The 24,664-nt window shown below is 40.6% G+C and overlaps 1 protein-coding gene across 1 annotated transcript in view; it reads left to right on the top strand.

The window, feature by feature from the left end:
• Positions 1-21,621, top strand: part of BET1 (Bet1 golgi vesicular membrane trafficking protein) — a 39,552-nt gene extending 17,931 nt beyond the window's left edge. Inside the window, exons 2-3 of the mRNA XM_069211671.1 lie at positions 2,585-2,641; positions 21,455-21,621. Of these exons, the coding sequence (XP_069067772.1) occupies positions 2,585-2,641; positions 21,455-21,610 (213 nt within the window). The 3' untranslated portion in view covers positions 21,611-21,621. The remainder of the gene's footprint in view (positions 1-2,584; positions 2,642-21,454) is intronic.
• The last annotated feature ends 3,043 nt before the right edge of the window (positions 21,622-24,664 follow it).

The following is a 24,664-nucleotide window of genomic DNA, read 5'->3' as shown; positions in this document are numbered from 1 at the left end:
ATGCAACGCCCATTACAGGTTAAAGAAATCGGAGTGGGTGAATTGTCTGTTGCACTGAATTTGTCAGAGTTCCTGTGTTTGTATAGCCGTATTTCTTGTGGTATAACACTGCTTTCTGCACCAAGGAAGCTGTCCTCGTTCAGTGCATCATGTAAGATATGGGTGCTAGCAGGTGGTTAGAACACAGTTGCGTCAGAATGTTAGATTGTTAATTTTAATCTGTGCTGATAAAGTTATTGAACTTTTTTTGTGTAGGAAAATTGGAGAGGATGGGTCCGAAGTAATCATCATGCAATCAATGTGTTAGAAATAACTTAAGAGGCCGGTTGTGAAATGGCATCTCTGACCCTATGACACTAAAGTAGAGACCCACCTGGCAGCAGAAAGGAGAAGAAGCGCAAGCCAGAGGGAGAACTGTGCATGCAAATCTACCCATGAGTAGGCGTAAAGGAGCTACTTCACAGACACTGCTACCAGATCGGCCAGATTGCTTAAAAAATGAGAGATGCAAAAGAGAAGAAAGTAAGGCGGTAACATATAGGAATGTTTCAGCTCATAAAGACAATATCACAGAAATAAAAATTGTACTATAATGAACATAACTGGTCATTGAATAACATAATTCTTCAAATATGAAAAAAAAACTGTCACTGGTACTTAACTGGCTGAAAGCAGCAAGAAAAGAGGATTGCTAACATTAGTTGAGGCACCTAAGAACAAGGGTGAGTTCCATTTGCGATTTGTTTCAGTTGTTTCATATTAGTTTGTTTCCTTGTGTTTCTTGAAAACACCTCATATTGTTTCATGTAAAGAGGTCCCCTGTTACATTTTCAACATCACCGAAAGCCTATTGGATGCCTCCAGCAATGCCACCTAAACTGTTCCCTTAAAACAAAATGTTTTCTGTTTTGTGGTGTGGTTTGTTTGGTAAGTTGGTTCTCATAATCTATGCTATGGGCAGCATGATAAAGAGAAACTGCAGATACTCTTCAGTAGTTAAGACTTTGAGTGTCTGTAGAGCTTCTATATAGGTCTTAGTGAAGGTTTTGATAGGCACTAAAAGGAGAACATCTTTGGCTTGAATGCATGGCCCTCTTCCAAATAAAGTAGGCTAGCTACAGGATATGGTTTATTGCATGAGGGGTCCAAAATAGATACATTGTTGAAACGTACTACTGCTGGACCTCAGGATATTTGTAGCCTATTGTGTAACTATCTGATGCCATAAAATATTAATAAACATGAAAAAGTAAGGACGTTTGAACCACTATTGCAAGTTTGATACTCCAAACTTGCTAAAATGGATGGGTGTTAGTTCCTGCTAATACTCATCCAGACATCATTAATTATGAGAGGTTGTAAGCGTTAGGTGCCTGAACAACAGGTGGTTTTGCCATTTCAGTATCATATGTAATGCTGTATGTGCAAATTCCACTACCACCTTTGATAATGTGCTACTTGGGTAAATTTATCGGCAAGTTAATTTATCACCAGAAGCCAATCTGCATTTTGCGCTTGTTGATGATCACTTTGATAATATACTGATTTGCAATTAGCTGGCAAGACTCCCAGGTGCTGTTGTTACATTGACATTTGTGAAGTTTGTTCCCGAGCTTATCTTTGACTTGCCACTGCACACCTAGTAGCAAGGGATCACTGTAGCATAAGTTTACACCTTACCACCGTCATGAAGCAAGTAATTCAAGATAGACATTCCTCTTTTTCAACGTCATCTCTCCCTCCGTCCTGAAATAAACCTCAGTCCTTGCATGTTGGCACTTTTCATAGGTTGAAATGCTCCCCACTTTAAATTTTCCATACGTCTAATCTGCCACTGTGCATCCAATACTATTTGTGGTACAATTTCATCTTGGAGGGAATCATCCAAGCCATGCTACTGCTTTAGATTTACAAGCATGTGAAGTCTGGGAAAGGCCTACAGTTGGTGGTTTCACTGAGAACGTGTTGATTCCTTTCCTGAAAGTCACTACTATTAGTAATTTTGCCAGCAGCTGTAAATTGTTGCCATTTTAGAGCTACCATAATTTTAGTTAATGCTGTTGTCTCATCTGAAATCACTGTGATTGGTTCCCCATAGTGTTCCATAGTTCACAGTAGATCTTAACCCATATAGCTTTTTGATTTGATCAGTGTAATCTAGTATTTCGTGGAGTGCAAAATTAATTTAGCTAATCCCAATGCTAACAATGTGGACGTTACTTACTGTTGACCCAAGACTTCATGAGCAGAGTGTTATTTTGGTGCAAAAATACAAAGCAGATTGGGCCACTGGTTGTACATCCGGGAGAGGGGGGGAGTAGGTGTTAAATTCCAGATTTCACATGTGTTGGTAATCAACCATCTTGTTCAACATATGCCCTTACCTTGGATTAGGAGCTATAATTTGGGTTTTAAGTTGACTCCCCACAGCAGAGAACTATACTCCTTAGCAAGATGTGCTTCAAAATCTTCTTGATGTTTTATTTACTAAACTGCCCTCTTTACAAAATTGTTATCCTTTACTTTGTATGATAGCAGTCCTGAAGTAGCATGAAACTAACATTGTGATATCTCTTGTCCACAGATTTCTATTGACATGGGAACAGAAGTTAAATATCAAAATAAAATGTTGTCAGAAATGGTAAGGCACTCATTTTCAATGCAGTGTTCTAAAGAAGTATGCACACACTCCACCAAATACAGAACTATATTGAATATAGAGACTTGGCACAACCAACTCCAACATTTTAGGTACCGGAGTGTATCCAAGTATTTGCTTGTAACTTAAATATTTTCAAAGGCTGGTTATCCAGATCAGATTATAGTTTGAACGATGATGAGAAACTAATTTAGAAACTTGTTAAACTTTCCACTACAATCGCTACTGATGACTACATTCAGGGTAGTGTCTTAACTAGCCAATTGTGTCATATGTGATGTGAACATGACTGGCATTTTCTCTTGGGTCTAAGTAGAAAAACATTGTTCTTTTGTTTGGTAAGGCGTGCTGCTCATTTGAACCTAATAAGGGGCATGTTGTTGGTCATTTTAAAAATGAAATATTGAGATAACTGGGCAGACTGTGAAATATTGGTATATATCTGATGACCCAATAATTTGATTTTGATGCATGGGGACTTATAGGAGCCACAGTCTAGGGTTGAAAGGTTCACTGATGGGGCAAATATTAGTTCACAGAGAACAGAACACTTTTGGTTTTGTTACAAGCTGGGCTGTACCCTGTAACCCTTTTTGGATCATCCTGCCTCTCTGAGACCCCTGTGTAGTCGAACCTAGTTTTAGGTCTAGTTTGTCAGTGCTATCCATTTGCTGACCTATTGTTTCCATTAGACCAAGTTTGGGCTTTGGGTCAACCCCTTTCAGCCACTGCTTTGAGACTTAGTCAAACATACCCTGGATCAGTTTAGAGGCATGCATCTCTTACTACATGTTGAGTGTATTATTCGACTACCAAGGTAGTGTTTATATTGCAGTGCATGAGCTGCATTGTTTTCTTTATGGGTTATGGGCTATTTCGTGAACACTAACAATCTTGAAAAAAATATTTACCCACTTGCATCACATGGTCAATGTCAGTAGCCCTAATACATATTATGTCATGTTACAGTAGTTGGTTATTTTATTTTCTGAATATGATGTGGAATTAAGTAAATAAAATATACAACCTTGTACATATTTATTTTGTACAGTTATGGCACATACTTGCATTTTAAAAAAAATTCTTGGTAAGACCTAAATAGGTACACTAACATTCTTATTTACTTACAGAAGGTTGTTTATATATTTATGCTGTCCCTTTTGTATTAATATGAATAATAAGATTTTGAGAAATACAAAAATGTTATGGGTTAAGTGCTTGAAATAATATCACTCCCTGGTAATTACTAGGATCCATATCCCAGTTCATCATTGTTCTGCCCACCATGCAAACTCAGGCAGGAACAAGCGATATGCAAATCAGCCCTGGTCCTGTCCAGTAGAAGCGGTTCATTCTGAACTTTTAGGGTAGGAGGCGGCGTCTGAACCATACCACCAGCAAACTCAGACTGGTTTAGGCCAATTTGGCAGTGAGCACGAAACCCATTCCTGAGCATACCTCTCTGACTGAGGAATACAAAAACATGATTGGTGTAATGTTTGAATTAATTTTAGCCACTGGTCATATCGCAGTCCGTTTTTTTTTTTTTTTTTTGGGCAACCAGGTAGCTATCAATATGCATGTCAGGTTTGTTGCTGCTCCAGTATGAACAGTCTACCCTCAATTAAAAAGCTAGGTCCCCTTTGAACCTGAAACTGTGACAGGTATGCCCAGACATGGGTCCCACACTCACTGTGCCATAGGACCTTAGCTGCACCTTACTGACAAAGCCCAAATAGACTGAAACCAGCTTAGACCCTTCTGGGGAGGGCCATACCTACTAGAGGGGCTGCCCAATGAGGAGCAGGGTCAGTATTGATTTGTGTACGGTGGAACTCACTCTAGAGTAGCATGGTGGGTAAATAACAGTAAACTGGAATGCGGCCCAAGTGATCATCACTGGCTAAGATTAATTCAAACATTCTATCCATCGCCTTGTTGCTGTTGCAATAAGACTTTCCAGGCATTGTGATGTTTAGTTTGTCTGACTTCATTCTACTTTTGCTTATGTTTCTACATCATATAGACAAAAAGGCACTATAATGAAGGATTCCTATCTGACCTGGTTTTCTTTCTGTGCGTCTCAATTGGCTCTATGGAAATGTCTTGAGCTGGTTGAGAATGAAAAATGGAAGATGAATGACTTTCACCCTTCCTCACCTACGTTTGCTGTCACACAGCCTATCCCCACCTTGTACCCAAAATCAACAACACAGATAATGCATTCACAGACATCACTCCTGTAGATCAAGGCAGCAAATCAAGAAAGATTATACAAATCCACTGTAGTTGGGAACTTTTGTTGTTCCTTGGTTATTTACTTCCAAATAGTGAATAAAGCACAATCAAAATATTCATGACTCTTTATTTTGTTAACTTTTCAGCAGAATGATACAATATGCAGGGGTTCCCTTCTGTTAGCTTTGCACACATCGCAAACACAGACTACCCACTCTTTGTGTTCCGCCCTGGATATACAAGAGAATATGTTTCACTTCTGTTGCTAAGGCTCAGACCATCAGCAAGGGCTTTTATTTGGAAGGGTTTTTACAAATGGAGGTTTGTTTTTAGCATTTCCATTGCAAATCAGCAGTCATACGATTGACCCCAACTAAACGACAATACTTAATGCTTGTGAATCTCTGTTCCTATCCATCATAATAATTTTCCAAAATATTTTGGAACAGTATCACTGTGATGCAGTGTACACATGAAAATCATAGTCAATATTGTTTTAGCTTTTGCTGCCCAAAAGTCTGACTTCTTAATCTAGGATGGCAAACTATGCTGTATAGAACATTTAAATAACGTGAGAGTGGGTAAACTGAGAATGAATAGTATTTCAAATCATTTAGCTATAAACAATAAAATTTAAACTGAAAAGACCTGCTCTGTATGGCAATGCAAATATAACTCATAGCATTGTGGAGAGGCTGCTATCCTGCTGAAGGGCTTGCGTTTGCTCCTCCCTCTCCACCAAAGGAGTCTGTATTAGTGAACGTAGTTGGGATTTGAAGACAGGAGACCTTAGACTGAGTTCTAATGGTCTCTAATAAAACACATAAGTTAGTTTTAAGAGCATATGTAAGTGATGCTTACATTATACCCAAAGCTTATATCTGCTGTTATGCAGGCTGTTTGAGTGTGAGGCTACACAATAGAGCAGACATAGGTTGGTAAGCTGAACTTGTAGAACAACATTTATTTTAGATCCGGCAGTTCATTGATCAGTAAAACAGCTTCTCCCTATATAATCATTCTCTGCCCACCTCTTAAGCCTCTACCCAATATCAGAGCTCTCTTAAGATGGCAGCAGAGGCCTTTCTCTTCAATACAATGTACTGCTTAATAATATTGCAGTAGACTGGCATTTTTGCTACAGGGAGACTCCACAGATGGTGTGGTGATCTCCGTATGATAAAGCGTCGGGAAAGTAAAATGGTTAGTGAGAATATTTTAATGTTGAACATTACTGTAAATTAATTGTATATATTTTAAATATTGACCAAAGGAATAAAAATGCTACAGCGCTATTACAGTTGAATGACGTATTTTTATTTGAGTGTGTCACAGATATTTAATACATAGAATCATAGCATACAATCAAAACAATAAATGCAGCTACAGCTGAGCATTAGGTATAACATTATACTTATGTAGACAGAAAAAACAGTTTCTACGTCTCATGTTGAACAACTGCTGCCTGATGTAAAATAAATGCTTTGCCTGTTTATTACCTATAAACAGAAGAATGGTGGCCTCTGTTTCTATTTGATTAAAAAAAGTTCCAACTTTTTGTTATTGACCCACATGAGTATTCTCTCTAATGTATAGCACATAGGGCTTTACATTGCAGTAGCTTCGTGCTAACTGGGAAAATCGAAGAGTGATTATTTCAAAAGCATTTGGAGACGACTATCATATATGTGTGTGTGTGTGAGATTAATTAAACCATCCTTTCTATAATGAGTAGAGTTCTCTAATACACAGTTTACCCCCAACAAAGTAAGCACATGCCACAATCTAAGTCGTCTAACAGGATATTAAAAATGGTTTTATGAAGCAAATAGTTCGAAATTTATGGATTCTTGAAAAAGGTGTTTGCAGAAGACTGCACGCTGATTGTAGTGCAGCAAAGGTACAGAATCCTTGGTGGTTATTTACTTGCCCTATTGCTTTGATGCTTGAACGATACCATCACATAGCAATTGTATCATGAAAAATAGACGCTAAAGATGGATTACCCTAGAGCATTGTATCAAAATGGATAAGAGGAATCAGATATGCTGAGGAAATATCTCCCCAAATTTTGAGGATATTTGTAATAATCATGAAGCGTAACCCCTTAACGTACTTGTGGTCGGAGTTGCCACATAGCAAAAATTTCCAATCGGCCCCACAACTATTTGGTACACCAGTGTACTGCGATCAGAGTTACAGATTGGGTGAAGGCACCTAATTAGAGATCCAAAGCCACCCAGAAGTAAAGTTTCACTTCTCTAAGTGACCATTACCCCCCCTCCCCCCCCCCCCCCCCACGCTCTGTGAAGAGGTATCCTAATGAGCCGGATAGCTCGGCCAACTCACATATATCCCCTTAAACGACTAATGATTGCCCATTCCTGCTGCTGAAAGGAAGAGTTAGGTACGCTTAGTGGGATAGCATGGGATAAATGGACAAAGTTAGGCAAGATATTTATCTTTACTATATTACACTGTCCAGTGATGCTAGTTAAAAGTCAGTTTCACACCTGCATCTTAGTTATACACTGCCTGAGTCACTGCTCATAGTTAAGTTGTATTATATTCAGGTCTCTCAGAATCAGAAAAATATTAGACCTGTAGGTCTCGTGACTTGAATAATCTACTCGACCTAGCTGTAATGCAATTGACTCATCTCAAATTGGGTGATCCTAGACAAATATTCACCGATTTGCCTTTTTCTTTATTATTACATACACAAGCACCTTCAAGCATGTCTGCTGTACAAAAAACTATTCTGTTTGATTTAATAGACTAAACGTTTGCTCCATGTGTCATTCAAATCTAACCCACGTTTGAGTACACATGACCCCATGACTTGCCTCTTAGCATTGTTATCAGTGCTGGGATATGACCCTTTTTCAGTTCATATTTAAAAACTCTCACTATTAATAAATATATTACTAAAGTATGATGTGATGCTACACAGTCATTTACAGTCTGACATTTTCCATTGAAATGGCCACGAACATTCCCACTGATACGCAGTTTTTGATGATAAAACTACATAACCTACAAATGATACTGCATGAAAATTGCGTTTCAGTAAATATTTCATTTGTACATCACTAAGTAAAGAATTCTGATTTGTTTTCATCCCATTAAAATCTTTGTTCTTTTGTCACTTCAGAATTCCAAAAAAATGCGTTTGTAACTACTGAAATATATTTTTAAATATTTGTACTGTTCGTTTACATGCTATTTAATCTGCTGTCGCCCTGCACGATTGTCAGACAGTACACTTTGCAAAATCCTGTAACTTTACAGTCAAGAAAAGTGAACACAAGTCTCCAGGATAAAATATGTAGCAATTTGAAAGTGTTTTATAGCCATTTTAGTTATAGCTCCAGGCACATTATTTTAGCTCACTAGGCCTGCTGCTGTGCACTTTAACCTAGATATATTTTATTTTATCCAGCTTTGTTTATTATTATCTTAACAATAGCCACATTTGCGGTCTATCTAGCAGTTCTTTGCTTAGGCCAGCACTGCGTTCTTACACAAGCACTCTGTGCTTCTCTTAAGGCTGCAGTGAGATAGGTTGCTGGTAAAACATGGTAACGCTTTGTCTGTGGTATTCATAGAAACATACACATCCTTATGTAGGCACAATTTCTCTGAACATCAGTTGTTTTATTATAAAAACACTTCCCTGTCACATACACGTTATGGGGAGATTACAGCCAGATAAGCACAACTGTATGCTGAACGCTTCGCTACAGCTGCTTATGCAGACTTCAGGCATTTTCTCAGGTATGGGGAATGATGTCATCCCAGGGGAACCTGAAGGGCAGAGCTATAACTTAACATGCTGTGCTCTAACATAGCCTAGGTAGAAATCAGTGTATTGACTTTAGTGACAATATGCTAGTGTTATTTCTATGATTCACTCTCCTTGTCACAATTTTAATCCTGTCAAGCTTTATCATCCTGGTTATTGCAGTACATGCTTTATTGTCTAAGATGCAGTTGCTTCATTAAAACCTCATTGAAACATATACTGCCTCTGCTTGTCCTTGTGTATGTGAGACTAATGTAACTGAGAGTAACGGATGAGATCTGAGTGACCACAATTTCCCAGAGGAGTCAATTGTGTCATACGCTCGGCTGCCCAATCACCCCTGCTCTTGGGAGATATGAGGCACTGCTAGTTAGCCGGAGCAAAAACCGGATTAGGCTGACAGGTGCCACCTGTAGTAGGTTAGACTCAGTCCCCCACACCGCAGGTGATTCTGCCGCTCAAATCCAGTAGTTTCATTAGAATAATGAGAGCCTACGTGACATGGCGCGCCAACGTTTGGTCAGGCTCTAATTTTCGGGTCCGCCTGAGTATCTCTGTCTCACTATATACTAAAACACTTCAGTACTATATACGGAGACGTCTGTGGTATTGAGGAATTTCCTCCTCAGCTTGGTAAGGAGTACTGAACTAACGCTGAAGGTTGTTCAAGCTTGAACTCTAAAAGGATAATCCCCATTTGTTGTGCTAATCTCTGAACAAAAATTACCATTCATTGTGGTTAATCCAGAACAGGTAGCAATAGCAGTCAATATACGACCACCTCTTACTGCCCATTTATTGGCACATGGCCTAACGGCCCAGGAGGTTCCAGTCACATGTTGTTGAGGCTCATCCAGCCTATAGAATAGATTTTTTCTTTTTATTCTTGGGTCACATTTCCAGCAGTTGATGGGAATACAAATACATTTCATAACTTTACATCTGCAAATATAACTGCACAATACAGAGCATATGCATATTTAGAAATACCTCTATCTTCTCAAGAACATTATAATTGGCTTGATGTGCACCCTACCCCACACAATTTTACACGTTCGGTAAGGTCCCCTAAGTAATGATGGTCCTACCTGGCCTTTATTGGCCACTAATACACCTCACCCTGCTGCAGCGAGTCTAACGTTAGCTGAGGTCCGCCGCTTATACGCTTAGTTGACAGAAATATATAGACGATTAGTACAGTTTGTAATGAAAACATTAAACACAAACCCAGCACGTGCTGCTCTGGCGCAACCACACACAGTAACGCCAGGCATTAACCCTGCAACTGTACATTCGATCATGGGTAAAGTACCCACCAAACGAGAAGAAATTCTGTTTTGGTTAGCTCAAAAAATAAACGCGCTGGAAGCAGTATTTCCCCATACAGGACCTCAGGGTAAACACAGAATATTGACAATATGCTTGCCATTTGGGATGGTTCCCACAGTAGATAATTGTAATACATTGGGCACGGTATTTGCAACGCTCTATACTACTGCACACAGTAAACCGACACTTGCCAATTTACTGGAAGTGTTGAAACAAATTCAAGATGAATATAAGGCTGCCCCGGCCCTGGACTTGGGGATGCAACTAATGGGCAATTTTATTAAGTATAATTATATTAAGTAACATTAAAGGGGAAGTGATCGCACTCGCAGTGTGCATGCAGCTCGGGGAGGTTCCTCCACAGGTTCAGGAAAGCGAGCTGCCAAAGATTATCGCGGAGACCTACTCTAGTATTAGTCGAGATAGTCTGGGGGCAGACCAGCAAAACCACAATTTCAAGGTAAATCTAATAAATGGTCTACCAAGCAAGCTCCTGAGGGTACTAAGAAATGCTGGGATAAAAAATAACAAACACCTAAAAAAGAAAGGGGAGAATCTTTGCATACTGAGACCCCTCAGAATAGATATAATCTCAGAAATAGAGATAATATAAAAGCATCTGACAGATCAATATTCCTATACACGCCAATCTCGTTCCTTTCAGGACTCATCGGAAAAACGCAGTGAGAGAGGTGTGCGGTGAGAGCGAAGAACAGTACAGGAATGACAACGCTCAACAGAAGTTTCTGTTTAAAAAGAAGAGAAGCTTCCCCAACAAAAAACACAATTCAAAAAGAAAAAGGTGGCAGGAGTTGCCTGTTCGACATTCCACTCAAGAAGAGTGCTCTGAAGAAGAAGAAGAAGTGGGCACTAGTGCTATTAGACAGCGTGGCAGAGGTCACAATAGCTTTCCAGAATCGTCTAGAGCATCAGGAGGTGAAAGCAACTGATGATTTCTTACAAGTAGAAACCGCGGACATGCGTGTTTCCACGCCTGATATGATGTACAAAGTAATGTTACAGTTAGGAGACATTGAGCGCACAATAGACGCAATCTTTTGGGATCGCGTCGTAAACATATATCATATTTTGTTGGACGAACAGGATTGGCCGCCTGAATTTGTCCATACCTGCCCATACGGGGAAGATGTTATTAAACCTTCTTTCTCGCCCCTTGTTCCAGAGGAGTTTGCTGAATCCTACGCCATCAATGGGGCATTGGCGCAGGCACCTGTGTTATATCCCAACCACGTACAATGGGATAAAGATTCCCCCTACCATGTAATCCCTATTAAAAATCAACCCCAACCTCAACCCCAATATCCAATAAAACATGATACTAAAGCACCCGTGAGGGAAATACTCACACAACTGGAGTACCAGGGTGTAATCGATCCCTGTGTCTCACAAATGAATAATCCCTTATTCCCAGTAGCTAAACCGGACCATTCGTACAGAATAATCTTAGACTTCAGACATTTAAACAGTCATACACGCACATATGCAATACAAAACTCACATTAGCACAGCACTTATGAACAACATAGTGCGCAAAAAATACAAAGCAACACTGGACATTTCCAGTGGTTTCTTCTGCCAAAATATAGCGCCTGAGAGTAGAGACTTAACCAGTTTCAGCGCACTAGGCTCCCAGAAAAAATTAAGTTGTTTACCCCCAGGGGTACAAGAACAGTCCAGGACTGTTCGCAGCTCGCGTGACTTCAGTATTGCAGGACATTGACCCTGAAGCATTGTCCTATGTAGATGATATCTATCTAACAGATCATGAATTGCTGCAACATTTAAGACAGGTAGCCCGCATTGTTGTAGGATTTGCTAAGTTCGGCTACAAATTCAATAAAAAAAATAAAAAAAAATAGCTTTTCCTTAGTGTCCCGAGTCTGGGATATGAGCTATCAAGTGAAGGAAAGAGCCTAACGCCACAATTCTTGGAAAAATGCGCACAGTTACAACCTCCAAATACAATATAAAAAACTCCAATCCCAATTGGGTTCCCTAAATTTTGGCAGAACCTATATTCCTGATTATGCAACATGTGTAAAGCTGTTATACGACTTAATATGTCCTGACTTTTCAAGTAAATTTTGGACAGACGAACACACACGCATACTCCGAGCTTTGCAAACAGACATACTTGCAGCACAACATTTACACACAAGGGACAAAAAACACATTTGGTCATCAAAGTAATTGCTGGTGCCATTGGTTTCACCTATGTAACTTTCAATGAGGGTGAGACAGTCTCGATTGCATACAAAACACATTTGTATTCAGGAGCAGAACAACGCTTTGCTCCAACTGAAAAAATTCTCACTGCTGTTCAGATGGCCGTTATTAAAGAAAGACCTCTAGCCCAAGGCAAACGCATTATTGTCATCCCTCCAATCCCAGCCCTTGAGGCAGTTACCAAAGCCAGCGTTCCAAACATGAAAGCATTACATCCACGTTGAATTCAATGGGCAAAGTCTTTGACATCCACTGATGTAGACTACATTTTTGACCCAAAATTACAAACTCTATAATTTTTGCAATATGAACTAGAATACCCAGTTCCAGCAAATACATTGTCTGTTAATCAATATCAAAGAGACATGTACACCGTTGGCTGAGCACAACCTGCAATTGTCACAAAGCATCAATACTCCACTGCTTGCGCAGTCGTAAGCGGCTATATGGAGGATAATACATTTTGTCCCCAGCATACGTTCACACAAACCCTAGGGGATTGCACAACACAACTAGCAGAGCTAAAGGCTCTGGTGATGGCACTAGAACATAAGAATCCGGCACAGCCAACACTGATTGTCTGTGATTAATATTACTGTGTGCAGTCCTTTAATTAATACCTGCATTACTGGCACCAAAATTGGTTCAGAGATTCTAAAGGCAACACCATCAAACACAGACTTCTGTGGGGGGAAAGTAGCAGATCTGTAGGAAACGCTATCAAATGTTCATGTTGTACATACACTTGGACACCAGCGTGTTGGAATACACGTTTCTGGAAATACATTGGCTGATGAAGCCGCGAAATGAGCTGTAGCTACTGTTGCTGCAGTTACCCGCTCGGGAGCAAAATCGGACTATGACATATTGGCTGCTGTGAAAGCTATGGCTGAAGGCATACCTTATCCAAAAGCATTTCCTGCTAAATATTCCTACTGAATGGGAGGCTTTCTAGACACCGAGGTAATAATACCAGATGTAGGGGTTCAAGTAATTCCTAACATAGACTTAAGATCAGAGTTGATTAAAGCAGCTCATGAGGGGGTAGCATCTACTCATGCTGGTGTTGCGGCTACGATATCATTGTTGCAAGCACATTATTGGTGGCAAGGTCTGTACAAACAGGCCAAACAGTATGTCCTTTGTTGTGACATTTGCCAACAAATTAAGGATTCCACCGTCAAACGCCCACCGCAGACACCCCTCCTAATATCCAACAAACCATTACAATGTGTGTACTTGGACGACTGTGATAGTGCATACAAATACGTTTTAGTCACTGTGGACTCTTGCTCCAGATTTCTATGGGTGTGGCCACAACACTCAGCAGACACTCAGACTGTTATTAAAGATTTGCGAGTCTTTATCGGTACATATGCGGTTGCGGCTTTCCACTAGGACCAGGGCCCTTCTTTTGCCTCAAGGGCATTAGGGGTCCAACTCCATTACTCGTCTCCATTTCATCCTGAGGGAAATTGTGTCTTGGAGTGACAAAACTGATTTAAAGGAGTCCTTAACAGCCAGAGTCTTAGGTACGGGTCGTAGTTGGCTTAACCCCCTGTATGGAGTCCAGAGAGCACTTAACAATCTGCCTAGAAGGCCCCTGGTGGGATGTAGGGGGTTAGACTCAGTCCCCCACACCGCAGGCGATTCTGCTGCTCAAATCCAGTAGTCTCATTAGAATAATGAGAGCCTACGCAACAAAAGAAGACATAAACTGACATTTGACCTTGTCTTTGAAAACAGCAAACGTGAGAATATAAAAACAAGATTTAAACGCATCTTTACTCCTTATTCAGTTTCTGAATGGACAGAATATCTGTTCTTTGCCAAGTGGAGCTCTCATGCCAAATCGGGCCAGTATGCCCTAAAAATAGGTTGCTTTTGATAAGCTCCGACTTGCTATAGCATGTGAATGAGTAGATTTCTTGAGGCCCAGTTATATGATTAATGGAGCTCTTTACAATAATTCCCAAGATAGGTGGGTACTGCAACAATGCATGCTTCTTTTTTAATAGTTGTACACATCAGATTTGTCTGTATTTTTTGTTAGTCGATATACAGAAGTAGTCCTGAATGTCTCTGCCTCCACTGCAATTGTGTGATGGCTTGAAGAGGATAAGGTGAATATATTGCAACATCACCAGCGTAAGCACCGATTTTAGTTTCTGCCCTGTTTAATGTAGCCAGCACTATCCCTGTGTTTTTAATTAAGTGCCGCAGATAAGGCTCTAGGTGCAGAGCAAACAATGGAGATAATGGACACTTCTTCGAGGTGCCCCTAAATGAGGTAGCCCTGTGTTCAAAGACCAGCCTAGCCATTGGGGTCTGATAGACTCTTAACCCGTTTCATATATTTATTGCCAAACCCCATAGCGTGCATGGTTGACCACAGATATGCCCATGAAACCTTATCAAATGGCTTTTTGGCGTCTAGCAGACTCGTACTGGCATGTCTCTGAAGGGTATTTGCTACATTAATTAGTGACACCATCTTATTGTAAACACATCATAACTTTAATGAGTATGGCAAGTAAGGGTCCTGTATTTTGGCAGATATTTTAGCATCAGAATTGATTAGGGAGATAGGTCAGTATGACCACCTTTCTTCAGCTGGCTTGCTCTTCATACAGGACTATGATACTAGTATTATGCCATGAATCTGAAATGTTGCCATCTTGATCAGTTTTAGTGATGACCAGAATAAATACCTGCGCTAATACAGCTATAAATATCTTCTTAAACTCTAAGGGTTTGGCCTCCCCAGGTGACTCTCATGAGGTCAGGGATTTTAAAGCTGCCTATAAGCCTGAGAAAGTGATGCCATCCTCAAGTGCTTTCTACAACAGCTGCTTCAGGTGTGAAATATTTGTGAATTTGTGGGTACCTATCTATTTCATTCAGCACCAATGGCTAAGCTCTGTTAAATAGTTCTCAAAAGAAATCCACAAATTGATCAAGCGTGACTTGTGGCTCGCAGTACCTATTCGCTTTGCTATCCGTAATGCATTTAATCATATTTTGGTGCCTATTTTCAGCAATTCTATAGGTTAATACTTAAGCAATTATTTTCCTATTTGTGAATCAGACCATCATACCTGCCATGTACACAGCCACAGCCTTTTGCCTTTGTATACAATCAGTGGTATTGCGTCACTTGATCAGTTCGAGATGTATTTCCTGTTTGTGAGGATCCTTATTTAGTATTGTCTGTGCATGATTCTGTTGATATTTTGGTAGCTCTAAGTAGAGTTGGTATTCGCTACATTGCTGAAGCTTATTTTGTTCTAAAATAAATTGCATGGTCACTTCCTACGTAATGGTCTCTGAGCCCCCAAAACTATGTTAGGGGCAGAAGAGCCCAAAATGATTGATTTGTGAACTCTTTTAGCAAGCTAACCATTCTTTATAATCTGTTAACTCCCAGATCATTACAGATATTCTGAAGAGCGCAAAGTGAAATTGGCTAAGGTTGGGAAAAATAACATCCATATTTATTGATGTGTGAGTGGTAATAGAGAGCTAGAGTATAACTGTGGCTCTGAAATATTCCATTGTATTGATAAACTGCCATATCACCAGTAAAGGCCACTGCTCTGTTTTGTTCTATGCTCTGAGCATGAGTTCACAGATTGATTCATTAACTGTCTTTGAAGGTCATGATAGGCACCAGGACTTTTTTCATGGGACATCGCCACACTCATTAAAATTTTAATCAAAGTGATGATTAAATCATCTGCTGATTCAGGTAAATCTCCTAGTGCTTTTGAAGAGTGCTATTGACTCTTTAGAATGCATTCCTTCCCTTTTGGCGGACGACTGGGGTCGAGCTACCTTTGTGCCGATGGTCTTGCTTTTCTAGTAGTTTATGGCACAAACTTCACCATAGTCCATGTCACAGATGTATCTTTTTTTAACTGAGGTTTCTAGGCCCTTAACTCCTGCTTTTCCACTTTTCATCTTAGCAATTTATTCAGCCTAGTGGTTACTAAGAGATGAAAAAGCTCTCTCCAGTGAAATATTTATGTACTCCATAGCCGCTTAACTGAAACTGCCATTTCGCAATCAAAATTACGGAAAATAAAGGGGCTTGGTCAAAACAGACTCCAAATTTGGTCTTTCTTCTGGTTATAAATAAAAGTGTTATTTCACTATTAGAGGGTGCACAGTTATCCTGTAGGGGATTCCTGTGCTTTAGAAAAACGTGTATGCCCTGAAATAATAACTGCTTGAATATTCAAATTTCCAGTGGCCTGAAACCAAGGACCAGGATTAAATGGCGACCAACTGGAGTTTCAAATTTGAGGAGAAACTTGATAATCAAGATCTCTGTTAATGGTTTAAACGTAAACACATGTACAACTGTCCCCCATTTGGCCACTGTTGCCAGGAAGCTGCAAAAACTGGTTTGCGTTTTATGAGGGTGCTCATCCATTCTGAGGATTATTTGTGTATTGTCTGACTAGCTTAGCTAAAGATGTGACATAGTGGTTGAACAACATAGAAATTAAAGGTGATGCCCTTAGGTAATCCACATGTTAAAGCTCTAAAAGGAGATTGAAACGAGGGGTGGGGAGGAAGGGTCTGAAGAAAACTTTGTGAACTACCCTCTAAAAAGGCACTGTAGACCCTTATTCTAGATACCGGCATACACTGCCTCCAAATAAGGACTGTATATCCCTCTGTATCAAAAGTGGCTGATAAATCCAGCAGGATCAACATTAGAAATTCCACCCACCCTAGTAGTGCCAAGATAAATTAAGCTGATTACTCACAGACACAAGCAGCCGCTGTGATTTACATGAAATCCATTTTAGAGGTTATAAGGTATTATTCATAAAGTTAGTAAGTTGTTGATTAACTTCATTTTTTGTTAATTCATACAAAAAAGGCAACAGCAAGGCAAGGTGGTAATTACTAGGAAGTGTGAGGTCCACCAAAGGCCTCTTAAGCCAATGAAATCACCAGAGTTCCAGGCAACCGAGATAACAGTCCTAAAGTTAGACATAAAAGGTTCAAGGACATCTGCTGCAAGACGTAGTGTATGAGGAGATTGTTGGTACAAAGGGGTGCCAGATTTATTTTTGAGAAATGCTTATTTGGTTTTTGGCTGTAGGTCGAGCATTAAATGCAGATAATAATGGGATGCCAGGATCAGGAATGCTAGCGATTTCAGTACATAACAAGTTCATGATGCTTGTTAGAGTTGAATTTTAGAAATTAACAAATATAGCTAATGATTCACAGAGTTCTATCTTTGACAGTGTCCTACAGAAATAGAATGTTTTTATTGTTCCAACTATAATTTGAAATTTACAGTGTCTTTAGAAACTGTGAGGTGGTTCTTGTACTACAGGCATATGATCTAGCGTGGTGTGGGATAGTATTTTAAGAGGCATCATTTATTGAATGCATGACATACACAGCAATTGAATTGTGCAGCATATGAATCACTTTCTTGATCAATTATTAATTCAATATTGCTAAGATTAGATCGAAATTGCTGAAATTAATTTGGGAGTTTTTTTCATTTCAACTGGCTTTGCTTTAATTGATAAATGTGTTTTGAGAAGAGTATTATCAGTAGAAACTGCAATTACAGACAGATTGAACCATCCAATAGTCAGACACGAAGCTTACTCATTAAGATTAAATAAAGTAAAAAGCATGCTGACCAGTATGATGTGGACGGTAAGTATGGTAAATTTGTTGTTCAAGATCCTTTGAGCTACATAAATCAAAAAGGCTTTTAGAATTGGCAGAGATAGAGTTAACTCTTTGAATATTAACATGACCTAATAGAACTAAATAAGAACTCAACAAATGTAATGCTAAAATAGAAAGCAGATCAAGGCGGCCAATGACGTATACACTAACCAAAGTATGTGTGTTTGTCTCCTCGGTCTGTGCATCGCTCCCATAAAGCATTTATTCCCATGCCTTAATAGATGTGAAAGGGAGCTCTTTTTTTTTTTTTTTTAAACTAGATTTACGTCTTCCGATCCCCTTGAAAACCCCGCTCCCGCAAGGAGTTTGTAACTTCCCTTATCTGGTAATCTACACCCAATGCCTATCCTTATATGTGCCTCTTGTCATAGCAATGCATCTGGTTGGTCCCTTCCCACATATTTCCACACTACCTCATGTTTCATTCCGTCTCCTAGCCCATTTATATTTCATATCATTGTGCTGCATGTTTCCCTCTTGTGCACCATCTACCTTAACCTGTTCCTTTCATTTGTATCATTCAGGACTAACTTACTATGTGGTTGACCCTTTGATCCTGTTGTGGTCTCTTTGGGCGTCTGTCCTAATTGGATTCTCCCACCCTACTGATTGGTGGATCCTGACTTGAGTGTCTTCATCCATTTAAACAAAACTATATTCGTTAGTTGCAGTGCTTCATCATGACTACCCTATCTTCTGCTTTGATTACATTATATTCAGAGCAATTTCTACTTAATATGGTTTTAGGTCGGCCTGAGTTAGTTTCTGCTCCCTTTACTGGTCCCCCACCCTGTGGTATAATCATCTGTTTTTTGTTTCCACTATGTCCATTTTGTATTCCTCTCTGCTTTCTGGGTGTTTCCTATCATTCTTGTCTTTCTGTTCGGTTATCTTCTCTGTTGCCCATTCCCTTGTTTCTTTTGATATCTAAAAAATAAAAAAGTAGTATCTTGAGCATTGAATTGAGTCAGAAAAGAATGTTAAGTTAGGCCAATTCATAATTTACTTTAGTTTTCTTCCTGGCCACTTTTAGGCCTATGGCACATACTCTATTGTTGAGCATCTTGGAGATACTGGCTATAGAGGCCCCCTCCTGTGTTGGGTGCAGGGTAGGACTCTGTGGGCTTGCTGTATTATGAAGCATTGTGATAATTTGTCTTTCTTCAAGTATCCTGACGGCCACTATCAGCTGTGCCACTTTACTTTTCAATTATCCTGCTGTATCTCCTATGTCTGATACACTTTCTTCTGCTGCTGTGACCCTTTGCACGACATTTCGCAGATCTTGCAGACTAGGCGCACCTCAATGCCTACTTCTTCCTTTTTAGGGTCGAGCTCAACACACTCCGTCCCTTGTGTAATTTCGGTGGACTTTTAACCACGCCAATGTCAAGCCCATCCATTTGGTTGTTTCATAGGCTTGCCTTTTAAAATCAGCATGTTTTAATTAGTGGAAGGCATGCACACGTCATGCCTTTTACGGTGTTTAGCCCGCCTCGAGCGCACTGCCCAACTATTGAAAACATATGAGGCTCCATGTTTTCCGTATAGTTTCTGCACTATTTCTCTTTATTTCACAGGCAGTGCGATCTCTCTGGGCAGAAGTCGAGCGCTTTGCATGGCATTGACCCTGTTACATGGATAATTGCACTTTTTGGCCCATACATTTTACTGCAAGCAGAGTTCTGTTTCCTTTTGTGTGCTTTGCGCTTGTGGTGGCGTGGGCTTTACCTCGAGCAAACGCAAATGCTTGTTGTTTTCTTGGATTGGCTGCAATATCGCCTCTTTTTTTTAAGAAGGTATGTTCTCCCCCGCTCTTGATTCTGCATCTCTCGTTGGTTAACTTTTCGCCAAGTTACTGTTTGTAGTTTGGACGTTCGCTTTTTTTGTGTTTATCCATTTTACCATTAGCTTAGCGTGGACCCATCCCCATCCTTGTGTTTTTTTGTGTTTTTTTGTTTTCTTTTTCCCCCTCTTCTTTTGTCATGTCTGTTTTTGGAATTGATATTCCTTATTTAGGGCCTATGTTTAGTCCTGTTCCAGGCTCTACTTGATGCATGTTTATAATCTTCCTCATTATGTTGTGAGGTAGGACATGGCCTCCTTCTGGTTACAATCTTTATATGGGGCTCAGGGGCTGAGGCATCTCCATCTAAGTTCAGGTTTAGGCTTAAATGCCCTCTTTCTTCTTCAGTGGGTCATCTTGGTTTACAGGGATTGGGGAAGGACTTATTGCTCCTCTTCCTTAGTCAGTGAAGGAACTGAAACAGGCTCCTTTTCTAATTCCAACCAGCCCCTGTGGCTTTGTTTCCTTTCTCCCAGTACTGAGTCTTCTGACGTCTGGCACAATAAGCATTTTTATTGCCAATAGTGATCACTGCAGGCCTTGCAGCACTGCTTTTCCTCACCGACCTCCACTTTCAAGGTTCTACCTGGCATTAGATATCCATGTTTTCCCCCGCTCCTCAACATTTCATGGAAGCAGCTGGGGTGGGAGGCTAGGGGCCAGCTGATCATCCCACATCTTGTTGCCTTACTGGCTCCTTCTCTCGTGCCACCTCGCCTCAGCAGTCCCGGCACTCTGGTTACTTTTCTCCTCTGCCCCACTACAGTCCACCAGGACAAAGTCACCTTTTAGGGGCCCACAACTCTTTCATCCACGATAATCTCCCTCCTAGCTCCAGCCATCTCCATGAAAACGTGAGTGCTCACTACTTTTGCTGAAAAACGCTGTGCTGTATTTCACAGGTTGGGAAGGCTGCACTTGGTTCTCAGCTCTTCATAATGCCTTTCCACTTACTTTTACAATCCTTCACTGCATGGTTCCCCAAGGACTCAAGCTTCACCTGATCTGAGGCACAGCATGGCTGAAACTGATGTAGGCATTGCTAGTGTTCCTGTTCAAATAGGATGTGGTCTGCCTGGACATGATTGCTGTCTGTTTGGAATGGCACAATAAGAAAAACACTTTGGGTTTGTCTGCACCCCATGGTTGTTTCCAGGGGTTGAAATTAATTCAAGCATTGCACCCATCTCATTTTTGCTTCATTCAGTGATTAGTAAAAACAATATGATAGTTGTATATTATTGTGCTACTTGCCTTGTTACCATACTCTCCATATCCTATTTACTTTGGGCATTTCACTTGATCCTCAGCATTGACTGGATGTCATAACTCCAAATCTAAAACAAAACGTATCTTTTAGGACAAACTGCAGATATTGCTTTAAATCTATCCTTTAAGTAAAACTCCTTTACCAAAAGGAAACTTTATAAGTTGCATCTACAGTTTTTTTTTGTTTTAATTCAGTTTGTTCTGATGTGGTTAAATAAGACCGCGTTTGAGCAAAAATAATCCTACTGTTTAATAGTCTTTAAATAAATTAGACTGTCCTTATTCCTTGTCTAATCCTCATCTAATGCTTGTTTATTTACATCCTTTTTAATAGGATTCGGACTTTGACACTACAGGTGGCTTGCTGGGTGCAACAATGGGGAGGCTCAAAATACTATCCAGAGGAAGCCAATCAAAGCTGTTCTGCTACATGATGCTGTTTGCGTTGTTTGTCTTTTTTATACTTTACTGGATTATTAAATTAAGGTGATGAAAGTGTGAGACCTTTTGTTTTTGTTGCTATTTTGATATGTCTAACATCTTAAAACATGATTTCATGAAGTTTGAATTCTAAAAATGTATGTTTAAACTTGGATTTTAATGTATTACTGAAGCAGCTTTCACATAACATGCCTAACAGTAGTCGATTTTACAGAGGCTTTGCAGTTTAAAAAATAATGGTGTGTTGCCAACCTCCACAAGACCACTCGTGTTTTAGATTGGCAACTCTATGCTTTGGAGATGTTGCAATACCTGTTGTTTGTGTGATACAAAGGTTGAACTCTGTAATGGAGTGATAACATAACATTGTATAATATATTTGAATTTTCTAAATTTGTAACGTCTTGGTCATTCTGTTGAGATTGGTACCTGTGATTCAATAGATGCTCTGCTTTCTGCAGCATGTGACTTAACACCATGTATCCATTCCAAGCTACCCATGTTTTCATGTGTAGCCCCATAAACAGTAGTTTGCTATCAGATATCTCCTGACCTTCTGTAGTTTTTTAAAATGCTTTTACAACCAGGAAAGTCTGCATCTCACTTATTTGACTACAGTCCCACATGCACAGATAAATGACTCTCCTGGTTCAGAGTCCATATTTCATGGGTACATAGGTTTAGTTGGAAAGGGAGATACATATTGTTAGAAATGGGGTTTTTGGTTGGCAGTCAGGTTACCCTCTGTCCAAGCAAGAACCCTCACTCTAGTCAGGGTAAGTCACACTCTGTGGGTCGCGGGATTACCAGATGTCCCGGGGTCTGTGCGTGGATTCTCCTGCTTGTTTTCCGGCTACGCGCCGTTCCGCTGGGCTGTGCGTCGAAGTTTCGCTCCCACGGCAGGCGGTGCGTCAATTTCCCCTCTGGAAGTCGGGCGGCGTTGTCCTTGTGAGGCCGTGCGTCGAAGTTCCGGTTGCCCCGAAGGCATCGCGTCGATCAGCGTTCTCGCCACAGAGCAAGCTGTGCATCGAAATCTTCGGCGCATGAAGAGTCCAAATCAAAAAGAGAAGTCTTTTTGGACCTGAGACTTCAGGGAACAGGAGGCAAGCTCTATCCAAGCCCTTGGAGAGCACTTTTACAGCCAGACAAGAGTTCAGCAAGGCAGCAGGGCTTTGTAGAAAGCAGTCAGGTGAGTCCTTTAGGCAGCCAGGCAGTTCTTCTTGGCAGGATGCAGGTTCTGGTTCAGGTTTATTCTCCAGCAAGTGTCTGATGAGGTAGGGCAGAGGCCCTGTTTTATACCCAAATGTCCCTTTGAAGTGGGGGAGACTTCAAAGAGTGGCTAAGAAGTGCACCAGGTCCCCTTTCAGTTCAATCCTGTCTGCCAGGGTCCCAGTAGGGGGTGTGGCAGTCCTTTGTGTGAGAGCAGGCCCTCCACCCTCCCAGCCCAGGAAGACCCATTCAAAATGCAGATGTATGCAAGTGAGGCTGAGTACTCTGTGTTTGGGGTGTGTCTGAGTGAATGCACAAGGAGCTGTCAACTAAGCCCAGCCAGAGGTGGATTGTAAGGCACAGAAAGATTTAAGTGCAAAGAAATGCTCACTTTCTAAAAGTGGCATTTCTAGAATAGTAATATTAAATCCAACTTCACCAGTCAACGGGATTTGGTATTACCATTCTGGCCATACTGAATATGACCTTCCTACTCCTTTCAGATCAGCAGCTACCACTTCAATAGTGTATGAGGGCAGCCCAATGTTAGCCTATGAAGGGAGCAGGCCTCACAGTAGTGCAAAACGAATTTAGGATCTTACACTACCAGGACATGTAAACTACACAGGTACATGTCCTGCCTTTCACCCACACAGCACCCTGCTCTAGGGGTTACCTAGGGCATACATTAGAGGTGACTTATATGTGGAGAAAGGGGAGGTTTAGGCTTGGCAAGTACTTTTAAATGCCAAGTCGAGGTGACAGTGAAACTGCACACACAGGCCTTGCAATGGCAGGCCTGAGACAAGGTAAAGGGGCTACTTGCGTGGGTGGCACAACCAGTCCTGCAGGCCCAGTAGTAGCATTTAATCTACAGGCCCTAGGCACATATAGTGCACATTACTAGGGACTTATAAGTAAATTAAATAGTCCAATCAGGTATGATCCAAGGTTACCATGTTTAAAGGGAGAGAGCATATGCACTTTAGCACTGGTTAGCAGTGATAAAGTGCGCAGAGTCTAAAAGCCAGCAAAAACAGTGTCCAAAAAGTGGAGGGAGGCAGGCAAAAAGTTAGGGCTGTCAGGTCTAACACATATGATGCCATTTCTTCCCGGGTTGTGGTGTGCATGGATTTCATGCATACATGTCTTGAAAATCAGGCTAGATTATAGCTTTGGATAGGGTGTAAGACCAGAGTTTTTATATTTTGGTACAAGTATATTGTAACCAGAATATTCACAACTGAAATAGTCAAGAAAAGTATGGATAGGTAGGTTTCGATATTATGCTCTTAATTCCACATACTTGAACCATCCATTAAAGTAAGGGGTCTCCCTCCATCAAAGTAGGGGACCTCAAAGAAGTATTTGCGGACATGTCTCCTACAACATGATCTCTTCTGTCTCCAAATATTCAAGATGAGTGATCCCATCTAAAAGTGGATGCCAGATCTGGGCCCTCATTAAGTTCTCATGAGGTGCTGTACTTTGTGATAACCTCCCTAATAACTGCAGTTGACTCTCAATGAGAGAGTATGATAACTCGTAAGGACCAAAACCACTTCCTCTGTGCCATGTTTGGAACGTAATTGAATATCAACAACCTGGTGGCATGAAATAAATATTTTGGACATGTGTAGTTTGTCAGTCACTAAACAACTGCTCTAAGTGCAAATGACAATACTGATCATATAGGTAGGTGACAGAGGTAGGGGACAGTGAGCTTGAGCCCACAGCTGTCAAAGCCAACAACATCTCTTAGTTGGTGACTATTGACAGGAGAGTCATGAAGATAGAGGTGAGACAGTTGCCATCCCTAGCCAGAAATTAGAAAAACTCTTCCTTGAAACAGACCACAAAACTGTCTGATAAACTGGCGAAGGATACTTAGCAG

Source organism: Pleurodeles waltl, chromosome 10, assembly GCF_031143425.1.
Source record: "Pleurodeles waltl isolate 20211129_DDA chromosome 10, aPleWal1.hap1.20221129, whole genome shotgun sequence".
Classification (NCBI taxonomy): domain Eukaryota; kingdom Metazoa; phylum Chordata; class Amphibia; order Caudata; family Salamandridae; genus Pleurodeles; species Pleurodeles waltl.
Note: the sequence above shows the minus strand (reverse complement) of the source record. Positions and strands in the feature narration are given on the sequence as shown.